Genomic DNA, 18,240 nt, shown 5'->3' on the forward strand with positions numbered 1-18,240 from the left:
CCCCACAGAACACAGTTGACCTCCTGGCATTGCTGCTGCTACCGTGGGCAGAAAAGTCTCATCACAATTGGCTTTTAACAAAAGGCCACCAAATCAGCAGATATTTTGAGGGCCCCCGAGTACAGTAATCTTGCTTAGTGATTAATATGTGTATCACGTGATTAAGTTGTATTTGTCAGTTTAGATAATTTATGCTGAACTATGTCCAACTGAGATTGTCCTTTTGGTTGGACCTTTGTCCAATTACTGTAAATTATTGGCTATATATATAAAGCTAACGTTTCGACAAAAAAAAAAAAAAGAGATTGAAATGGAAAGAAAGAAAATATCTCATCAGATGCCTCAACCTCCAAATCCTTTTGATTGAACAGTAGATTACTTGCCAAATTTTATTTATTTGTATCCCTCCAATTTCTTTCTTTTCCCTTATTTATTTCTTCTAGGTACAAAACAGATAGCACACTAAAATAAACACTACTATTTCATAGATTAATCCTGGAGAAAGCTACTCCCCTAACATTTTCAAGAAAAAGTGGGCACAATAGGGGAGAAGAATAAACATCGACTTAAAAGAAGAAAAAGCTTTTCATCCATAAAAATCGATGCGTCTGGTGTTTTAGACGCCACAATAGGCCTTCAGTGGATTCGGAGTATTCCAATTATCATCTGTGCTCAAGAATCGGAGATAACCAAAATTGTCCAATGGCTCATATAATAAGGGGTGTTCATCATCAACCAGCTCTGTTGGTGTCTCTACCAATTTCTTGCAATAGGCGAACTGTGCAATCGAATGCCTTTCTTTTCCCTTCATAGTTACTCTATGAAATGGGGAATGCACTCTACCGTTGCTCCACGCCTGCATTTCAAAAATGTATACAATCAATGTATTAATATCCACTATACAAGTCAGCATTTACAAAAAAAAATACCGAAAGTTATGGCACAAATGCCATGCCAATATTCTAGATGATTAAGGTAGTAACATCTGTGAGGCCTTTTTCCTTTTCGTTTTAATTTGACCATAACACATCCAACTTAGATAATGTATGGCGAAGCCATTATTGAATCAAGTTTTCTAATTGAACCAAAGTTTTTTAACTTTGTTTTTTGCTTTTTACATAATGTTGTAGTATTTTAATAAAATAATTAAATTCTCAATTAAATTATTGAAATTTTCTGAAATTTATAGGTGTTTGAATGATTTTTCCTGAAGATTTATTATATGAAATTATGACTTTTCAATTACTTCGAGGTATTGTAACTTACAATTCAAATTTGGATTGAATGGGTATTGACCAAAGAATGTGAAATTATGATTTTTCAATTACAATAAGTTTTTTGTAACCTACAATATAAAATTGAATATGTTTTGAATGGCCAATAATTTCAGCATTTACTTAGTATTTTATTAGGAATATAGTTTATGTTTATCTAACTTTTCTTCACCTATATATATATATATATATATATGCATAGTTGAGATAGAAAAATTCTCCTACAACAGTTTATGTCTTTTGTGTCTAAATTCATTATTTTCTATATCATAGTTAGACAAGAAAAAAATAAGGCATTTATAAAGGTATACTCTCCTAGTTGTGTAGTCTAAAGAGAGTGTTAGTAAGTATGGCTGAAATGGTGTATCTTGGAAATGACAAGTTAGAAAACCTGCTGCACTAGAGTTGATTCTTTTATAGAGGCTTGAATCACTTTAAAGAGAAATAGAAATATGCATTAGAGTTTATTCTTTTATAGAGGCTTGAATCACTTTAAAGAAAAACAGAAATATCCGTGTCTCAACCCTCCACACTTGAGTATTAATATATTGTTATTGTCTAATCTTTCTTCTGCATATTTGTTTTCATTTTTGTTCCAGGTGAAAACACATAAAAATTGTCCCGGTATATTCATGACAAAGGGAAATGATTTGAAAAGGAAAATGGAATTTTAAAACATGGATTTTTAGAGGATTGCAATGTTGTAACTAATCAAGTTTAATATGATCCAGGCTTGCACATTTAATGACAAAAAAGAAAATATCTCACCGAGAATACATCTCCAGCCATGACTACTACGGAGGAAGGAGGAAAATCAATAGGAATCCAGCTTCCATTCTTCAACTGAACTTCTAAACCATCAGCTTCATTCTGTTGAAGTATGGTTATGAAGTTCTTGTCAGTATGAGGAGCAACGCCGACATTCACCTCATTCTGTTCGGGTACCCTGTACCTTATGAGTCTAACAGTATAAGTCACTGATCCCACATGAGATTCGTGGTACTTCTCCACACCATAGCTTTCAAACACAAATTTGCTCACCATTTTATCTAATTCTGCTACTTGATTTGCATAGCAATGAAACAGTTCGCTAGTCGTGGGAGGGCATATTCAAAAAAAAAAAAAAATATTAAAAAAAAAAGGTAAGCATTTAGGATATGAATAATGCATAGTAGCAATAAACTATAAGAAGAATTACATATTAATGGAAACAAGTTTACCAGAAATGGTTATTTTTGGAGGGCGACATCTGATTTGCGAACTTCTCGACTGCTTCAAGATTTGTTGCATCTTCAATGCTCAGGCTTTCGTAGAGGTGCACGTTGGGTCTTGGCCGAGCATAACCAATGAGGGGAGTTTGAGAAGTGTTTCGGACTTTAATCTCCAACGGGAGGTTAAACAAATCTTGCAGCTCAGAGAACATGGAATCACTAACCTCTGAAGGATACTTATCATGAACAGCTATGAAACAGCCATACTCTTCAAATGCCCGTGTGACAATGTTTCGCGCTTCAGTCCAAGAATCTTTTCCGGATCTTAGGATTTCCTCCGTTAAATTTATGACCGGAAGCCTGATATTTGAAGCGCATTCCATGGTTTTAGGCAGCCTCTTTCCTTATACGCACTTCCCGTAGCTCAATTTAGCCTGATCAATTAACAATAAGGGGTAGCCAATGCTGGTATTTGAAGAGCCAATAAATATAGTGGTGTCTCTTTTTTTCATTTATTTTTTGCTTTCTGATTGCTTTTTAGTGTCAAGACACTCTTCGTCAATTCCAAGGGCGAGTAATCCAAAGTAACACAGCATCTACACCGAAATCAAAGCCAGGCACCGACTTTCCTGAGCTTCCATGCAGCAGACTGCACAGTTAAAAAACCAGAAGCATGTGATGTCCACTCTGCGCAGTTATGGACTCCACTATCCCCCAATCACTTCTAAAAACGGTACCGAAATTAGTAGAAAAATGCTCCGTGATAGGACATCAAGGGAACGCAAGTCTTTAAATTTTCAGTGCTGTCAATTTACTTGCATGTGAATATGTGATTGATACTTTGAACAATCTTTAATGCAAATCTCTAAGAAAATGGGGAGTGTGAAAGGATTAGATTAGATTAGATTTCGTCCAAATGCACATTCTAAACAAGCAATTAAACATTGCAGTAGGTGAAGATAAGTATTCAAGCTCTCTATTATTTCAGCCTACCTCATTCATTGGTTGTATCATAGTCTATGAAAAAGATTTGTCAAGTTGTAACCTAATTATTTGTCTTAGTGGTCCGTAATTTTTTTTTTATTCCAATGGTGTCCCTTATCAGATTACGTGCACGATGTGATCTCTCCGACTTTTAAGATTCCACTCAAATAATATTAAAAAATGATAATATTAATCTTTATTATCAGATCAATTTCGATGCATGGGACACTCTCTCAAATCTCAAATTCATATTAGTTATCATGTATGTAATAGTGAGAGTATAGACACGGTCACCTTTTGGCTAAACTTTTCTTAGCTTTTTTGTTTATTTTGATCAATATCAACAGTTGCAATGAATCTTTGTACTTATCTACTTTATTTTCTATGTTGAACTAAACTCTAGATCTAGAGCGCAAATGAAACTAATGATTTCTTAACTATGCGATGAATGTAATTTACTCTTGTTGCATCTTGTACTATCTTATCTATTTATTCATGCTTTAACTCTTATGATTGTTTGATCACCAATTGCAAGTCATTTACTTATTGTTAATCAATGAAAATTGGTAACAATAATAGAAAGGGAATAAATGGAATTTAAGGAGTAGACTTATAAGAGTAGAAGTGTACTGAGTAGAGGAATCTAATGCTAGTAATAGCCAATCTATCATGAGAGTGAGTTGTGATTAATTAGAGCTATAAATTAGTATTTCGAGAACGGAATCATGAATAATTTGTCAAAGTGTCATAGTTTTATTTTTATTCATACTTTTTTGTACGTAAAGGAAAACGAAAAAATTGCTACAAGCACCATACAAGAAATCTAGGAACAGACTGCAACTCTTTATATTTTTATGAAAACTCTATTATAGAAAAGTCCGCTGTACTTTCAAGGTGAGAAGACAAATGAAAAAGAAAAAAAAAGAGAAGTTAAACAAACGGATTATTCATGTCGGGTACGAATAACTTGTGAAATTATTGAGTCGTGTTCGACTAAAAAAAGTTTATTTATTTAATTTTCGAGGTATCTTTAGGTTGAAGTGTTGTTCAAGATATTTGGGTCTCAATCCAATCTGCGATCAGTTAACCTTCGTGGTGTTCAATCGGTTAACCTTTGCAAATGCTGTTTTCATAAGGTTGGCTTTTTTCCACGGAATTATTATCATGTCTCCCTCTACTTTTGACAGCACTCAAACAGGGGAAGTTTCCCTTTTCTTGTCAACTAAATAAACAGATAAATTAATAAATGCGCAAAAAAAGAAAAAGATATAAAAGTTACCTTTGAGGAAGGTACCCATGCAGCATACATGTCCAACCAGTATATCGAGAAAGACAAGAAATCAGTACAAAGTTTAAAATGTTACCTTTGAAGAAAATAATAAACAGCAATAAAAATGGATTATTTTTTCATAAAAATCATGTGTTTAAATTTCGTTATCAATAAAAAAATATTAATATGCTCAAATTTTACTGTCAATTTATGACTATCATGTAATAACCCAGCCAAATCCAAAAAGAGACTGCTCATGTGGTTCATGTGGTTTGTCTGGAAACTCGTTATGACTGGAGTCAAATCCAAAAAGAGGCCGCATTCATTAATCCAGTCTGAACCCTGAAGGAATGCCCCAACAAATCGCTTCGTACGACCGCCACCCATCGTTTCAACCCCAAATCCCTACCGATGGTACATTCGGTCGCATCACATCTACCTAATACCTAAAATGGAAGAGCAGTGTAATGTTCTATATTTGAGGGTATTTAAACGAGACCAGCCTAGTTCGAATTGATGTCTCACAAATGTACTGTGTACTACTATGTAATTGGAAAAGAACTTAGCGGTTCTCCCATCATCCCACGATCATGCTAAGGGATAATAAAACAATACAAGAGGGTAGAATTGGGAGAAAAATATATCTCTCTCGGTAACAGATTATTTTAAGAATTTTTTAATAATATGAGAGTGAGATATTACAAAGGTATAGTTTTATGTAGGGATGTAATCTAACCGAGCTGCTCGCGAGGAGCTCGCGAGCAGCTCGGTCAAGAGCTTGACTCGAACTCGATCAAATCGAGTTCGAGTCGAGTTTCGAGCAGCTCGATAAGGTTATCGAGTCGAGTTCGAGCATCCAGATGTGATGCTCGAAGGCTCGACGAGCCTTATCGAGTATTTTAATTTTAATTATTTAATATTTTAATTTTAATTATTTAATATATTATTATTATAAAATTACCCTTATACCCAAAAGAATTATCGAATTTACGAAATGTTTCAAGTCATATAAAAATTTTAAAAGGGTAATAATGTCTTTTCGCTCAAAAATTATCAAAAAAATGAAATTTAATAACTCGAGCTCGAGCGAGCTCGATAAGACTCGAATGGACTCAAGCCCATACGAGTCGAGCTCGAGTATTGCGAGCAAGTTTCGAGCTCGAGCTCGAGCTTCAATAATACTACTCGCTCGAGCTCGAGCACCCTATCTGTATGTCGAGTCGAGCTCGAGTATCGCGATACTCGAGTTCGATTCGACTCGATTACAGCCCTAGTTTTATGGGAGGTTAGTGATAATTTTGAAACTTTAGAGATCCTAAATGCTATTAACGTAAACTGCAAGAGAGGTTTCTAAAATTATCTCTAGCCAAAAGGGTAAGGATATACCATTTTACTAGTTTGAGGGTGCAAAGGGATGTACTTAATAGTTGGAGGGTTAAAAGTTGACCAACTTAATATTTGAAGATCATCCAAATTTTTTATCCAATTAAATTATACTTACAAATCAAATAGATATGGATTTATAATCCTCAGACTTTTAACTCCTTTTATTAATAAAATAATCTATATTTTTATAAAATAAAATAAAAATTTAGTTGATTAAATGAGTGTTTCTTTGAATCGTAAGTACATTGATAGGTTGCAATTTTATCATTTATTTTATTATTAATTTTCCCTATTATCTGACCTGATGTGAATTAATTATTAGATTCTACTCATTTTTCGTAATTTACATTTATTTCAGGGAGTAGAACAAAAATATCACAATCAAGGCCAATTTGACAGTTATCAAGAAAGAGTTCAAGCAGCAGATATCTAGGGACATTTTTGGAATATCAAACCACAACCCTTCTTGGTAATTGGCCCGAAGACAGCATTAAAAAGAGGAGGCCGAAGTCTTCTTTTTGGGGGGCTTGAGTCTTCCTCCCCTGGGGGAGCCGCCGCACATCGAAGAGAGGACTACTTAGCATTCTTGGCTTTTCTCTAGTAGTTTTCCTTCTGAGTAATGAGGACCTTGATGCTACTAGAGAAAAGCTACTAGAGAAGGAAAACTACTAGAGAAAAGCCAAGAAGCTAATGCTAGTCCTCTCTTCGATGTGCGGCGGCTCCCCCAGGGGGAGGAAGACTCAAGCCCCCCAAAAAGAAGACTTCGGCCTCCTCTTTTTAATGCTGTCTTCGGGCCAATTACCAAGAAGGGTTGTGGTTTGATATTCCAAAAATGTCCCTAGATGTCTGCTGCTTGAACTCTTTCTTGATAACTGTCAAATTGGCCTTGATTGTGATATTTTTGTTCTACTCCCTGAAATAAATGTAAATTACGAAAAATGAGTAAAATCTAATAATTAATTCACATCAGGTCAGGTAATAGGGAAAATTAATAATAAAATAAATGATAAAATTGCAACCTATCAATTCCCCCCACACCTAAATCATGCTTGTCCTCAAGCATAAGAACAGTAAACAAACACCAATATTCGACAATGGCTATTGCTCTATCCAACGAATTGCCAAGATATCAAGAAAAATAATAATCAAGCATCAATGGTCAAGTCCAAGAAACATCACTCCGGTTAGCTTCTAAACCACAAACTTCTCTAATTTCAGGTTAACTAATCTAAGAAAAAGGAATGATGTACAACATTTATCAGCAAATGGTCCAACTATTAACCAAAATCTCAACATTGAATCCATAAATCGGCAAGCTGACTATTATTAAACACTAACACAACCTTCACTTTTTTTTCACATTTTTCTACTTTTCTCTTTTTTCTTTCTTTCTTTTTTTTTTCTTCTCTTTTCCTAATAGTAACAAAAGACTTAGTCGTTAGCCATTTGAGCCTTTTGACGCGAACTCCAACATTGGCCAGATGAAGGAGCCCGGTTACTCAACTTCTATCGTCACGTGACCACGTACTCATAGGAATTACTACCTTTTGACGCGAGAATCAACACTTTTAGGTGCAGATCCCCGGTTACTCAGTGGTAACTAATAGCGGAGTACAGTCAAGTTTATGCATAGCTAAAAATCACAAAAACTCAATATAACACAAGAACCAAAAGAAAACTTGCATCAGCTAGCCTCATTTTCAAACATGGAGAACTAAAGTTAATAACCGGACCAATTCACATGAAACTGCCAATAATCATTCCCTATGCCTAGGAAAGTTAACCAAAAATTATAAGAGTAAAACAATCATTGATATTCACCAAAGAGATGTTTTTGGATTCAACCACATTAACTTGGTACCCTTTTATTATTAAAACTTGGCAAAAGTAGAAATAGATGCAATAATCCAATATCAAACCTTGGCATGCACTTACGAGCCAATCACTAGAAAGAAAGAAAATGAACGGGAGGGGGACAAATAACAAACTAAAAATAAAGAAAAAAAAATCTAAAAACTAGAAAAAACAGAAAAACTAGTATAGCTGTCCCCCCCCACCTAGATCCTACATTGTCCTCAATGGAGGGATTAAAGCAATTAAAGCGAAGAGGGCAACGTAACTTCCCTCACGAGTGGTGAAAGGGTAGGCGGAAACGGTGCACGAAAACCGATGTGGTAGAAGTACGCGGCCAAGGTCTGACACATCTCAACTCAATTCAACCAGCAAATGCAAAACTCTGTCCACCCAAAATCTCAACAAAGCCTCCAAGTAGACAGTTAATTTCCCAACTCAAAAGCAACAATTCCAGTAATAGCAGTATAGAAATTTGATAATAGCCACACAATGACAAGCACTTAGTTCCCAATCAGCAGCCAACCAAATAGAAATAACAAATGCTAGTCAAAATATCCCAACCAGTGCCACTGATGCACACACAGGTAAGAAACAATGCAAACAGACAACCTAAATCACTGACAAAGCCCCTCCAAATCAATAATAGAAACCAACAGCTGGAGTGCCCCAACAATTCAACTGAAAACTACCAATCTCAACAAGTAAATCAAGCAATCAGGTTTTCCAAATCAACAGGCAGTAGCAGAACCAGATCACCCAAATATCAATAGACAATTGCAGTATGTAGGTTCACCCAAAATCTCAACAGATGGCTCCAGTTGGCCAGGCAGTGTCATAAGTCAAAACCAGCAAATGCAACTACGACAGCTTAGAAATTTGGCAATAATAATTCAGCTAACTAACCAAACCAATTCAACTCAAACCTACCCAAAAACGCAATACATACTCCCAAGAAGATAGCAAACAAGTAATCACCAGAATCTGGACAAATAACGCAACCAGTACCACTGGTTTACCACACAATATGAGAAATAACCCCCACGGCCGACAAAACCAATTGTCTACGAACCTAGACAGCACCCATCAATACTAATAAATTGGTGAGCAAGTTTCAAATACCTCCACCGGAAAAGGGAACGAGTGGGGTGAGAGAGCTGGCAGCCGCTATGGAGGAGACAGGGACGGAGGGGTGGCGCGCGACTGTGGAGACCGAGGAGGAGCCGATAGTGGGCACTGGTGGACTGGGCAGCGGTGGAAGAAAATAGCCGCGGCTGGCGGCAAGAGCAGAGGGGCGGCGTGCGGCCATCAGCGTGGGCAACATTTGCGATCGAGGGGGAAGAGAGCCACGCAGTGGCGGCGCGCGGCGAAGAGGGAGGAGGTGCGACGTTTGGTGTCGTGAACAGCAGCGGTCGAAGGTGGAGCCGCGGGCGGCGGAGCTCAGATGAGCTGGGCCTACGCGAAGTGGCGTGCGGGCCCTGTCTGTGGCCCGCGTCGCGTAGCGAAACTTGGCGCACGGACAGCGAAGGGGGCGGCTGGCAACCTTCAGCAGCGGCAGCGCTCGATGGGTCCAATCGAGCGAGAGGAAGAAGAAACAGGGGAGAGGAAAGAAAGAAAAGAGAAAGAAGAAGAAAGAAAGAAAGAAAAAGGAAGAAAAGAATGAAAAGAGAGAAAAAAAAGTTTTTTTTTCCTTTTTTTTTGAAATTGAGAAACCTAGCTACGGTTGAAATTTTTTTTTTCCTTTTTTTTTAATAATTTTTTTTTTTTTTTGCAAATGTTATTTTCGAAATTCAAAATTAGAGATTAACCGAAAATCAATAACCATTCTTGAGTTTTTTTTTTTTGAATACTTACCTTTTCCGCGAATGTGACGTGGGCACGTCATGAAGGCACGGAATCTGGAGCTCTCCATATGACATGACGCGGGCACGTCATGAGAGCAGGAATCCCTTCTGACGATTCTGACCGTGAGCTTTCCAGACGTCATGACGCGGGCGCGTCATGACAGAAAAACACCTACAAATCATCAAAAATGAAAATTGAAACCCGAAATCAGTCAAATTCAAGGAAAACATATTTAAACTATCACACAAAATCAAAACAAACAATTAAAAGAAATAATTGGGTTGCCTCCCAATGAGCGCCTTTCTTTAATGTCTTTGGCTAGACATTATCATGTTTTGCTCATGGAGGATAAAATCGTGTGGCTCGTCTTAATGCTTCATCCTCTATATAGTCCTGATAACTCTCGTAAATAGAATAATCCTTGAGCATACGAGCTACGGGCTTCCATGGACTAGTGAATGGCGCCAAAAGAGTCGATGATAATTTGCATTCTCCATTCACTCCTCCCCCACTTGCATTTATTGGTTCAAGATATCTCGCCATCGCCACTCTTAATTTATTCCTGTCATGAAATTCAAAATTGTCTGGTATAATAAAGTCAATTTCGTTAACAGGAATTGAAGAGTAAGAGTCAGGAGAATATTGATGAAGGAGTGGAAGAAATGTTTCTTTCACTTGAATGGGTTGCGGTTGGGGTTCCATTTCTTCCTTTTTGGCTTCTTTTTCAACTGCATCTGTAGATTTCTCATTTTGACACTCTTGCATCTCCTCATCACTAGTCAAGCAAATTGCACTCTCATTTTCTTCTAGATCAACAATGGTTTCCGAGGGCAATTCTTCCATTTGAGAAGCCAATCGATTTATTTTGGATGTCAATAGACATAGTTGATCTGCCAGATAACTCATTGCATCCTTCATCATCTCATTCCTCATTTGTGTCTCCTGTTGGAATTGGTATGTGTTAGTAGCTATTGGTTCAACTATTTCTTCGAGAGACATACCTGACATAGATGACGATTCTTGAGACTCATACTGTTGAAAATTCATTGGCCCCGTTGTATAATTATAATTGGAGTTATCCCACCATCCTTGATCATACCCGTTTGGATTAGGGTTATACCACGTTTGAGACCAGGGTGAAAAATCTCCATAATTGTTGAGTGGGACACTCAGATTATCTTGATATTCGGGGCACATACCGATTGAATGATCCCTGGCATAACAAATTTTACAGGTTGCAGCAGCCATTCTTTTTCTAATAGAGTTTAGTGCCTCTGAGTATGCAGACTTAGCGAAAAAACTAGTCGCATCGCCTTTCCCGGAAACAAAATCCAGTATATCACCAAAATACGGAGTGTTAGAAGCCATAAACTATATCAAAAAAAATAAGAGAAAAATAAATAAAAAATGAAAACAAGATGAACTCAAAAGGAAACAAATTAATCTGGCACCAGTCCCCGGCAACGGCGCCAAAAATTGACAGGTTGTCAGCCTGTGCAATAATAAAAACCTGCTCAAACTAAAAGTAAATTTCTGTAGATAGTGGTAAGCAGGGTCGAATCCACAGGGAGTGGGAGTACTTGTTCCTTTCCAAATTCACAGTGACAAGGGGGTATTTTTATATCAGGGGTAAAATTTAAACAATTCAACTAAAAGTAAAATAATAAAAATAAAATAGCCAACTAGAAATTAAATAACAATTTACTAAAATCAAATGAGTGATAATTAAGGATCTAGCCAAGGAATAACTTCAGCAATGGTGCACTTAATTGATCATTGAAATAAAGGCAATTCCTTGGCTAGATCCTTAATTATCACTCATTTGATTTTAGTAAATTGTTATTTAATTTCTAGTTGGCTATTTTATTTTTATTATTTTACTTTTAGTTGAATTGTTTAAATTTTACCCCTGATATAAAAATACCCCCTTGTCACTGTGAATTTGGAAAGGAACAAGTACTCCCACTCCCTGTGGATTCGACCCTGCTTACCACTATCTACAGAAATTTACTTTTAGTTTGAGCAGGTTTTTATTATTGCACAGGCTGACAACCTGTCAATTTTTGGCGCCGTTGCCGGGGACTGGTGCCAGATTAATTTGTTTCCTTTTGAGTTCATCTTGTTTTCATTTTTTATTTATTTTTCTCTTATTTTTTTTGATATAGTTTATGGCTTCTAACACTCCGTATTTTGGTGATATACTGGATTTTGTTTCCGGGAAAGGCGATGCGACTAGTTTTTTCGCTAAGTCTGCATACTCAGAGGCACTAAACTCTATTAGAAAAAGAATGGCTGCTGCAACCTGTAAAATTTGTTATGCCAGGGATCATTCAATCGGTATGTGCCCCGAATATCAAGATAATCTGAGTGTCCCACTCAACAATTATGGAGATTTTTCACCCTGGTCTCAAACGTGGTATAACCCTAATCCAAACGGGTATGATCAAGGATGGTGGGATAACTCCAATTATAATTATACAACGGGGCCAATGAATTTTCAACAGTATGAGTCTCAAGAATCGTCATCTATGTCAGGTATGTCTCTCGAAGAAATAGTTGAACCAATAGCTACTAACACATACCAATTCCAACAGGAGACACAAATGAGGAATGAGATGATGAAGGATGCAATGAGTTATCTGGCAGATCAACTATGTCTATTGACATCCAAAATAAATCGATTGGCTTCTCAAATGGAAGAATTGCCCTCGGAAACCATTGTTGATCTAGAAGAAAATGAGAGTGCAATTTGCTTGACTAGTGATGAGGAGATGCAAGAGTGTCAAAATGAGAAATCTACAGATGCAGTTGAAAAAGAAGCCAAAAAGGAAGAAATGGAACCCCAACCGCAACCCATTCAAGTGAAAGAAACATTTCTTCCACTCCTTCATCAATATTCTCCTGACTCTTACTCTTCAATTCCTGTTAACGAAATTGACTTTATTATACCAGACAATTTTGAATTTCATGACAGGAATAAATTAAGAGTGGCGATGGCGAGATATCTTGAACCAATAAATGCAAGTGGGGGAGGAGTGAATGGAGAATGCAAATTATCATCGACTCTTTTGGCGCCATTCACTAGTCCATGGAAGCCCGTAGCTCGTATGCTCAAGGATTATTCTATTTACGAGAGTTATCAGGACTATATAGAGGATGAAGCATTAAGACGAGCCACACGATTTTATCCTCCATGAGCAAAACATGATAATGTCTAGCCAAAGACATTAAAGAAAGGCGCTCATTGGGAGGCAACCCAATTATTTCTTTTAATTGTTTGTTTTGATTTTGTGTGATAGTTTAAATATGTTTTCCTTGAATTTGACTGATTTCGGGTTTCAATTTTCATTTTTGATGATTTGTAGGTGTTTTTCTGTCATGACGCGCCCGCGTCATGACGTCTGGAAAGCTCACGGTCAGAATCGTCAGAAGGGATTCCTGCTCTCATGACGTGCCCGCGTCATGTCATATGGAGAGCTCCAGATTCCGTGCCTTCATGACGTGCCCACGTCACATTCGCGGAAAAGGTAAGTATTCAAAAAAAAAAAACTCAAGAATGGTTATTGATTTTCGGTTAATCTCTAATTTTGAATTTCGAAAATAACATTTGCAAAAAAAAAAAAAAATTATTAAAAAAAAGGAAAAAAAAAATTTCAACCGTAGCTAGGTTTCTCAATTTCAAAAAAAAAGGAAAAAAAAACTTTTTTTTCTCTCTTTTCATTCTTTTCTTCCTTTTTCTTTCTTTCTTTCTTCTTCTTTCTCTTTTCTTTCTTTCCTCTCCCCTGTTTCTTCTTCCTCTCGCTCGATTGGACCCATCGAGCGCTGCCGCTGCTGAAGGTTGCCAGCCGCCCCCTTCGCTGTCCGTGCGCCAAGTTTCGCTACGCGACGCGGGCCACAGACAGGGCCCGCACGCCACTTCGCGTAGGCCCAGCTCATCTGAGCTCCGCCGCCCGCGGCTCCACCTTCGACCGCTGCTGTTCACGACACCAAACGTCGCACCTCCTCCCTCTTCGCCGCGCGCCGCCACTGCGTGGCTCTCTTCCCCCTCGATCGCAAATGTTGCCCACGCTGATGGCCGCACGCCGCCCCTCTGCTCTTGCCGCCAGCCGCGGCTATTTTCTTCCACCGCTGCCCAGTCCACCAGTGCCCACTATCGGCTCCTCCTCGGTCTCCACAGTCGCGCGCCACCCCTCCGTCCCTGTCTCCTCCATAGCGGCTGCCAGCTCTCTCACCCCACTCGTTCCCTTTTCCGGTGGAGGTATTTGAAACTTGCTCACCAATTTATTAGTATTGATGGGTGCTGTCTAGGTTCGTAGACAATTGGTTTTGTCGGCCGTGGGGGTTATTTCTCATATTGTGTGGTAAACCAGTGGTACTGGTTGCGTTATTTGTCCAGATTCTGGTGATTACTTGTTTGCTATCTTCTTGGGAGTATGTATTGCGTTTTTGGGTAGGTTTGAGTTGAATTGGTTTGGTTAGTTAGCTGAATTATTATTGCCAAATTTCTAAGCTGTCGTAGTTGCATTTGCTGGTTTTGACTTATGACACTGCCTGGCCAACTGGAGCCATCTGTTGAGATTTTGGGTGAACCTACATACTGCAATTGTCTATTGATATTTGGGTGATCTGGTTCTGCTACTGCCTGTTGATTTGGAAAACCTGATTGCTTGATTTACTTGTTGAGATTGGTAGTTTTCAGTTGAATTGTTGGGGCACTCCAGCTGTTGGTTTCTATTATTGATTTGGAGGGGCTTTGTCAGTGATTTAGGTTGTCTGTTTGCATTGTTTCTTACCTGTGTGTGCATCAGTGGCACTGGTTGGGATATTTTGACTAGCATTTGTTATTTCTATTTGGTTGGCTGCTGATTGGGAACTAAGTGCTTGTCATTGTGTGGCTATTATCAAATTTCTATACTGCTATTACTGGAATTGTTGCTTTTGAGTTGGGAAATTAACTGTCTACTTGGAGGCTTTGTTGAGATTTTGGGTGGACAGAGTTTTGCATTTGCTGGTTGAATTGAGTTGAGATGTGTCAGACCTTGGCCGCGTACTTCTACCACATCGGTTTTCGTGCACCGTTTCCGCCTACCCTTTCACCACTCGTGAGGGAAGTTACGTTGCCCTCTTCGCTTTAATTGCTTTAATCCCTCCATTGAGGACAATGTAGGATCTAGGTGGGGGGGGACAGCTATACTAGTTTTTCTGTTTTTTCTAGTTTTTAGATTTTTTTTTCTTTATTTTTAGTTTGTTATTTGTCCCCCTCCCGTTCATTTTCTTTCTTTCTAGTGATTGGCTCGTAAGTGCATGCCAAGGTTTGATATTGGATTATTGCATCTATTTCTACTTTTGCCAAGTTTTAATAATAAAAGGGTACCAAGTTAATGTGGTTGAATCCAAAAACATCTCTTTGGTGAATATCAATGATTGTTTTACTCTTATAATTTTTGGTTAACTTTCCTAGGCATAGGGAATGATTATTGGCAGTTTCATGTGAATTGGTCCGGTTATTAACTTTAGTTCTCCATGTTTGAAAATGAGGCTAGCTGATGCAAGTTTTCTTTTGGTTCTTGTGTTATATTGAGTTTTTGTGATTTTTAGCTATGCATAAACTTGACTGTACTCCGCTATTAGTTACCACTGAGTAACCGGGGATCTGCACCTAAAAGTGTTGATTCTCGCGTCAAAAGGTAGTAATTCCTATGAGTACGTGGTCACGTGACGATAGAAGTTGAGTAACCGGGCTCCTTCATCTGGCCAATGTTGGAGTTCGCGTCAAAAGGCTCAAATGGCTAACGACTAAGTCTTTTGTTACTATTAGGAAAAGAGAAGAAAAAAAAAAGAAAGAAAGAAAAAAGAGAAAAGTAGAAAAATGTGAAAAAAAAGTGAAGGTTGTGTTAGTGTTTAATAATAGTCAGCTTGCCGATTTATGGATTCAATGTTGAGATTTTGGTTAATAGTTGGACCATTTGCTGATAAATGTTGTACATCATTCCTTTTTCTTAGATTAGTTAACCTGAAATTAGAGAAGTTTGTGGTTTAGAAGCTAACCGGAGTGATGTTTCTTGGACTTGACCATTGATGCTTGATTATTATTTTTCTTGATATCTTGGCAATTCGTTGGATAGAGCAATAGCCATTGTCGAATATTGGTGTTTGTTTACTGTTCTTATGCTTGAGGACAAGCATGATTTAGGTGTGGGGGGAATTGATAGGTTGCAATTTTATCATTTATTTTATTATTAATTTTCCCTATTACCTGACCTGATGTGAATTAATTATTAGATTTTACTCATTTTTCGTAATTTACATTTATTTCAGGGAGTAGAACAAAAATATCACAATCAAGGCCAATTTGACAGTTATCAAGAAAGAGTTCAAGCAGCAGACATCTAGGGACATTTTTGGAATATCAAACCACAACCCTTCTTGGTAATTGGCCCGAAGACAGCATTAAAAAGAGGAGGCCGAAGTCTTCTTTTTGGGGGGCTTGAGTCTTCCTCCCCCTGGGGGAGCCGCCGCACATCGAAGAGAGGACTAGCATTAGCTTCTTGGCTTTTCTCTAGTAGTTTTCCTTCTCTAGTAGCTTTTCTCTAGTAGCATCAAGGTCCTCATTACTCAGAAGGAAAACTACTAGAGAAAAGCCAAGAATGCTAAGTGCTAGTCCTCTCTTCGATGTGCGGCGGCTCCCCCAGGGGAGGAAGACTCAAGCCCCCCAAAAAGAAGACTTCGGCCTCCTCTTTTTAATGCTGTCTTCGGGCCAATTACCAAGAAGGGTTGTGGTTTGATATTCCAAAAATGTCCCTAGATATCTGCTGCTTGAACTCTTTCTTGATAACTGTCAAATTGGCCTTGATTGTGATATTTTTGTTCTACTCCCTGAAATAAATGTAAATTACGAAAAATGAGTAGAATCTAATAATTAATTCACATCAGGTCAGATAATAGGGAAAATTAATAATAAAATAAATGATAAAATTGCAACCTATCAATGTACTTACGATTCAAAGAAACACTCATTTAATCAACTAAATTTTTATTTTATTTTATAAAAATATAGATTATTTTATTAATAAAAGGAGTTAAAAGTCTGAGGATTATAAATCCATATCTATTTGATTTGTAAGTATAATTTAATTGGATAAAAAATTTGGATGATCTTCAAATATTAAGTTGGTCAACTTTTAACCCTCCAACTATTAAGTACATCCCTTTGCACCCTCAAACTAGTAAAATGGTATATCCTTACCCTTTTGGCTAGAGATAATTTTAGAAACCTCTCTTGCAGTTTACGTTAATAGCATTTAGGATCTCTAAAGTTTCAAAATTATCACTAACCTCCCATAAAACTAGGGCTGTAATCGAGTCGAATCGAACTCGAGTATCGCGATACTCGAGCTCGACTCGACATACAGATAGGGTGCTCGAGCTCGAGCGAGTAGTATTATTGAAGCTCGAGCTCGAGCTCGAAACTTGCTCGCAATACTCGAGCTCGACTCGTATGGGCTTGAGTCCATTCGAGTCTTATCGAGCTCGCTCGAGCTCGAGTTATTAAATTTCATTTTTTTGATAATTTTTGAGCGAAAAGACATTATTACCCTTTTAAAATTTTTATATGACTTGAAACATTTCGTAAATTCGATAATTCTTTTGGGTATAAGGGTAATTTTATAATAATAATATATTAAATAATTAAAATTAAAATATTAAATAATTAAAATTAAAATACTCGATAAGGCTCGTCGAGCCTTCGAGCATCACATCTGGATGCTCGAACTCGACTCGATAACCTTATCGAGCTGCTCGAAACTCGACTCGAACTCGATTTGATCGAGTTCGAGTCAAGCTCTTGACCGAGCTGCTCGCGAGCTCCTCGCGAGCAGCTCGGTTAGATTACATCCCTACATAAAACTATACCTTTGTAATATCTCACTCTCATATTATTAAAAAATTCTTAAAATAATCTGTTACCGAGAGAGATATATTTTTCTCCCAATTCTACCCTCTTGTATTGTTTTATTATCCCTTAGCATGATCGTGGGATGATGGGAGAACCGCTAAGTTCTTTTCCAATTACATAGTAGTACACAGTACATTTGTGAGACATCAATTCGAACTAGGCTGGTCTCGTTTAAATACCCTCAAATATAGAACATTACACTGCTCTTCCATTTTAGGTATTAGGTAGATGTGATGCGACCGAATGTACCATCGGTAGGGATTTGGGGTTGAAACGATGGGTGGCGGTCGTACGAAGCGATTTGTTGGGGCATTCCTTCAGGGTTCAGACTGGATTAATGAATGCGGCCTCTTTTTGGATTTGACTCCAGTCATAACGAGTTTCCAGACAAACCACATGAACCACATGAGCAGTCTCTTTTTGGATTTGGCTGGGTTATTACATGATAGTCATAAATTGACA

At 37.8% G+C, this 18,240-nt stretch overlaps 1 protein-coding gene across 1 annotated transcript; it reads right to left on the reverse strand.

The window, feature by feature from the left end:
- Positions 1-338: 338 nt before the first annotated feature.
- On the reverse strand, positions 339-3,180 carry LOC113770614 (probable 2-oxoglutarate-dependent dioxygenase AOP1). The gene is made up of 3 exons (XM_027315130.1): positions 2,495-3,180; positions 2,043-2,364; positions 339-856 (listed from the first exon to the last, which is right to left on the reverse strand). Exons 1-3 carry the CDS (start codon positions 2,866-2,868, stop codon positions 617-619), a joined length of 936 nt encoding a protein of 311 aa, XP_027170931.1. The 5' UTR covers positions 2,869-3,180; the 3' UTR covers positions 339-616.
- Between the last annotated feature and the right edge of the window lie 15,060 nt (positions 3,181-18,240).

The sequence above is a fragment of the Coffea eugenioides genome, chromosome 5 (genome assembly GCF_003713205.1).
Source record: "Coffea eugenioides isolate CCC68of chromosome 5, Ceug_1.0, whole genome shotgun sequence".
Classification (NCBI taxonomy): Eukaryota; Viridiplantae; Streptophyta; class Magnoliopsida; order Gentianales; family Rubiaceae; genus Coffea; species Coffea eugenioides.

Excerpts from the sequence above, each read along its gene's own strand:
- LOC113770614 (XM_027315130.1), bottom strand. The coding sequence starts at position 2,868 with ATGGAATGCGCTTCAAATATCAGGCTTCCGGTCATAAATTTAACGGAG. Across the intron at positions 2,365-2,494 it reads TCCAAAAATAACCATTTCTG|CGAACTGTTTCATTGCTATG; the intron begins GTAAACTTGTTT and ends TCCCACGACTAG. Across the intron at positions 857-2,042 it reads TGGCTGGAGATGTATTCTCG|GCGTGGAGCAACGGTAGAGT; the intron begins GTGAGATATTTT and ends TTTGAAATGCAG.